General features: G+C 45.0%; 1 protein-coding gene across 1 annotated transcript in view; it reads right to left on the bottom strand.

Moving 5' to 3' along the window:
• Window positions 1–2,732, bottom strand: part of TFCP2L1 (transcription factor CP2-like 1) — a gene marked incomplete at its 5' end in the record, with an annotated part of 26,746 nt that extends 24,014 nt beyond the window's left edge. Inside the window, one exon of the mRNA XM_008940232.1 lies at window positions 2,581–2,732. Within this exon, the coding sequence (XP_008938480.1) occupies window positions 2,581–2,732 (152 nt within the window). The remainder of the gene's footprint in view (window positions 1–2,580) is intronic.
• Window positions 2,733–3,073: the final 341 nt, after the last annotated feature.

Raw genomic sequence — 3,073 nt, 5'->3', positions numbered from 1 at the left:
GTAGGGAATTGTCTAAACTGTTTCATGAGATGGCTGTGGCACAGAGCTGGGTCACAGGGCTCTGGAATCAGTCAGCTCTTCTGCCATGCCAAGAGTATCGGCTCCAGAGACCTGAGCTGCCTCAAGGTCCCCTTCATACACCTCCCAAGGCACATAACAATGTAATTCTATTAATGGAACTAACTTTGTCAAAGCCTTTAACTTGCACTTAGCTCTGTCTCAGGCAGGACAATTGAGATCAGTGTGGCAGCACCTTGGTGGGTCTCCCTGGCTTCTTTTGAGCAGGTCAGAGTTGGAGTTGGGGCATTCTTCTCTGGGGATAGGAAAATACCTACACAACAGGTACTTGCTGTGACACCATAGAGCTCAAGAATCTGAAGTGGCTCCCACAGAGAAGAGTTGCTAAAAGGAGAAAATTTGACTCAAGAACTTTAATTTTTGCTTTTAAACAAACACCTCCTATTCTTTATTCCAGAAAAAAAATCAATGCTTCCAGAAAGGAACATCCTTTTGACCTAGATATTACAAAAAAAAAAAAAAAAAAGGCCAAATAACCTTTATATAAAAGTTCCTGAACAGAAACCTCTATAAGAAATGGGAGGTTACCTACCAATTGGTTACCTACCACCAGGTTCTCACAGCAGCTCATATCTACATGGAAGCAGACTCCAGTCCCTTTTTCCTAACCAGCACAGGCAAGGGATTTTTGTCTATGCAACTTTGTATCAAGGCAGACTACCTATCAGATAAATTTACAGTCAAGGCTTGCCCTTGCTACTGGAAAGGGTCAATGGTGAGAGCAAGAGTGCAGCCAATGGTGTGGACTATGAAGCAACCTGCTGAAGTGGACTAGAGTGGCTTTTAAACTAGGTATGTTGCAAAATCTCAATGAAAAATAAAACCACAACCCATCTACATGCAGAGAGCCTTAAATTTAAAGAGTTTTTTTTAAGAAACCCGAAGTATCTCTGTGAAAGGAGGAAGACAAACTGCTTGAGAGCTTAAATGAGATGAAGATGCTCCGGCAAAGGTGGCAGGCGGATGCAACACTACTGCTAAGAGGAACAGAAAGCAGTGAGACATTCAGCTGACAGGAGGTGCACCACCTTTTACCACTAATCAACACAAAGACTGTATAGGAAGCTGTTCCGATCCATTGCGTCAAGCCAACAGCACAAAGGAGTACCCAGTTCTTCCTCCAGCCGATTCCCAACACCACCTCACTGCACAGCTCCTGCCAGCCTCACCCCTGCTTTGTTCCTCCAGGCCTGTCCAGACTCAAGCTCTCCAGGGTGTATTCTGCAAGGATACACCCTACCTCCCACTTTGAGGGATGAAAGACATATGAAGAAGATCTCCAAGAACTGTTCGTCTGCTAAGGAAACAGGTCAATACTGGTCAAGGTGAAGCAGGACAACTCCTTCCAACAGTAAGCAGGAAAAAGCCTAACAAATCTCAAGCATCTTTTGATTCTGGGAGACAACAGCGCCAGCTTATGTGACATGAAACATCTGGTTGCTTGGATAGAGCCTGCAGCACTTGGCTGATCTTTCTATGAGGGCTTCATGGGTCTACCAGCTAGCAACACAGATCTAGCAGCCAGCTGCACCCAAGGTCAGGGCTCTGCTGCTCTGCTTTGTACAAGCGTTGAGAGAAACCTACTCAGAGAGGCATCCGAGCAAGCTTCACACTAAGTTGCATAAAGCTTAAAGAGCTGGAGCAGTGTCCTGAAGCAGTAGAGGATCTCAGTAACAGGCCAGGCAGCTTTCAGCTTGTTGCTAGGCTAATGCCCTTGTTTACAGCCAGGCAGAAAATAAGTCTAGTAAGGTTTAGCATCATCTGTGCCTGAAGAGGTCTGATGCCACTAGGATCACACGTAGGAGGTGCTGCAAAGTGACTGCCGAACTCTGACCACAGATGTGACTGCACAAATTCTGCCAAATAGCTTAAAAAAAAAAAAGCCTAGAGAAATGCACAGTGCTTGTTTATCCACGAGTAAAAATTACCCTATAAGACCAGTTGTGGAGGACCTTGCTGCACTGACCCCTGGCAGCTTGTCACATTAGGGACTGAGCAGAGCCACATCACCCAGGCAGTGGGAGCAATGTCACCCTCTGCCCAGACCACCAAGGAGCCCCTGCTAACTCATCTTCTGGCAACACCCTCCAGCAGCACTTGGGGACTTGCAATGTTAAAAGGCACACCCCTCTCCCCCCCTCCCCAGTTTGCTGATCTTCTTACTTAATCTGGTCTTTTAAGATGAAGGGAGAAAGCTACAGTTCAAGTTGCCTTAGATAAGTCAGTACCTGGCCACAGGAAACTGCATGCTATGATGCTGCTTTAAGTCAACGGTTAAATCAATAGTACTTCATTATTTGATATCAGTTGACAATCTGGTATATAAATGTGAAAAATTAAATACTTCTGCTTTCTTCCATCCCCCTCCGTACCTCTATCTCTCTTTTTCCCATCCCACTGCCCCCCCCCCCCCCCCCCTAAAGCACAAGTGTGGGATCAAATCTCTCCCTCACAAACTTTTCCCAGGAAATAGGTCTTCTTTCAGTGTAGTACAAACCCTACCTTGGTTAAGGTAGGTCAGGGTTTCTTCATGCAGTTTCACAGCAGGCGATGTGGCTGTGCAGAGGACATACTGAAAGGGTGGCAGTTTGGCATCATTCTCAGGAGACAGCTGTGGTTCTTCCTGCTTGAAGATCGGCAGCGCAAGGACATCTCTGCAACACAGGAGTCACACACATTTAGTTGCAGAGACTTCACAGAAAATCCTAGCCTCGATCTGCACTTGATTCTCGTGCTCCAAAATAATGGAGAGGGCCTCTGGAGAAGCACCAAGTTATGTACTTCTGAAAAAGAAAAATGGGCTAAAAAATAGTTTGGCTTGTATAATATAACAAGGCAACTTGTGCCTCTAGGACATCAGCACTGGACACAAAAGAGCACAGAATTAGCAAAATAGAATATTTCTGATAAATAGTTTGCTTTTAAAACATAAATCATATTTACTTTTCAGTTAAGTAGTCTTCCTGATGAGGAAAAAAATTATCAAAAACAGATT

Source organism: Merops nubicus, unplaced genomic scaffold (assembly GCF_000691845.1).
Source record: "Merops nubicus isolate BGI_N331 unplaced genomic scaffold, ASM69184v1 scaffold40475, whole genome shotgun sequence".
Taxonomy (NCBI): Eukaryota; Metazoa; Chordata; class Aves; order Coraciiformes; family Meropidae; genus Merops; species Merops nubicus.
This window is presented reverse-complemented; position numbering and strand designations above follow the sequence as displayed.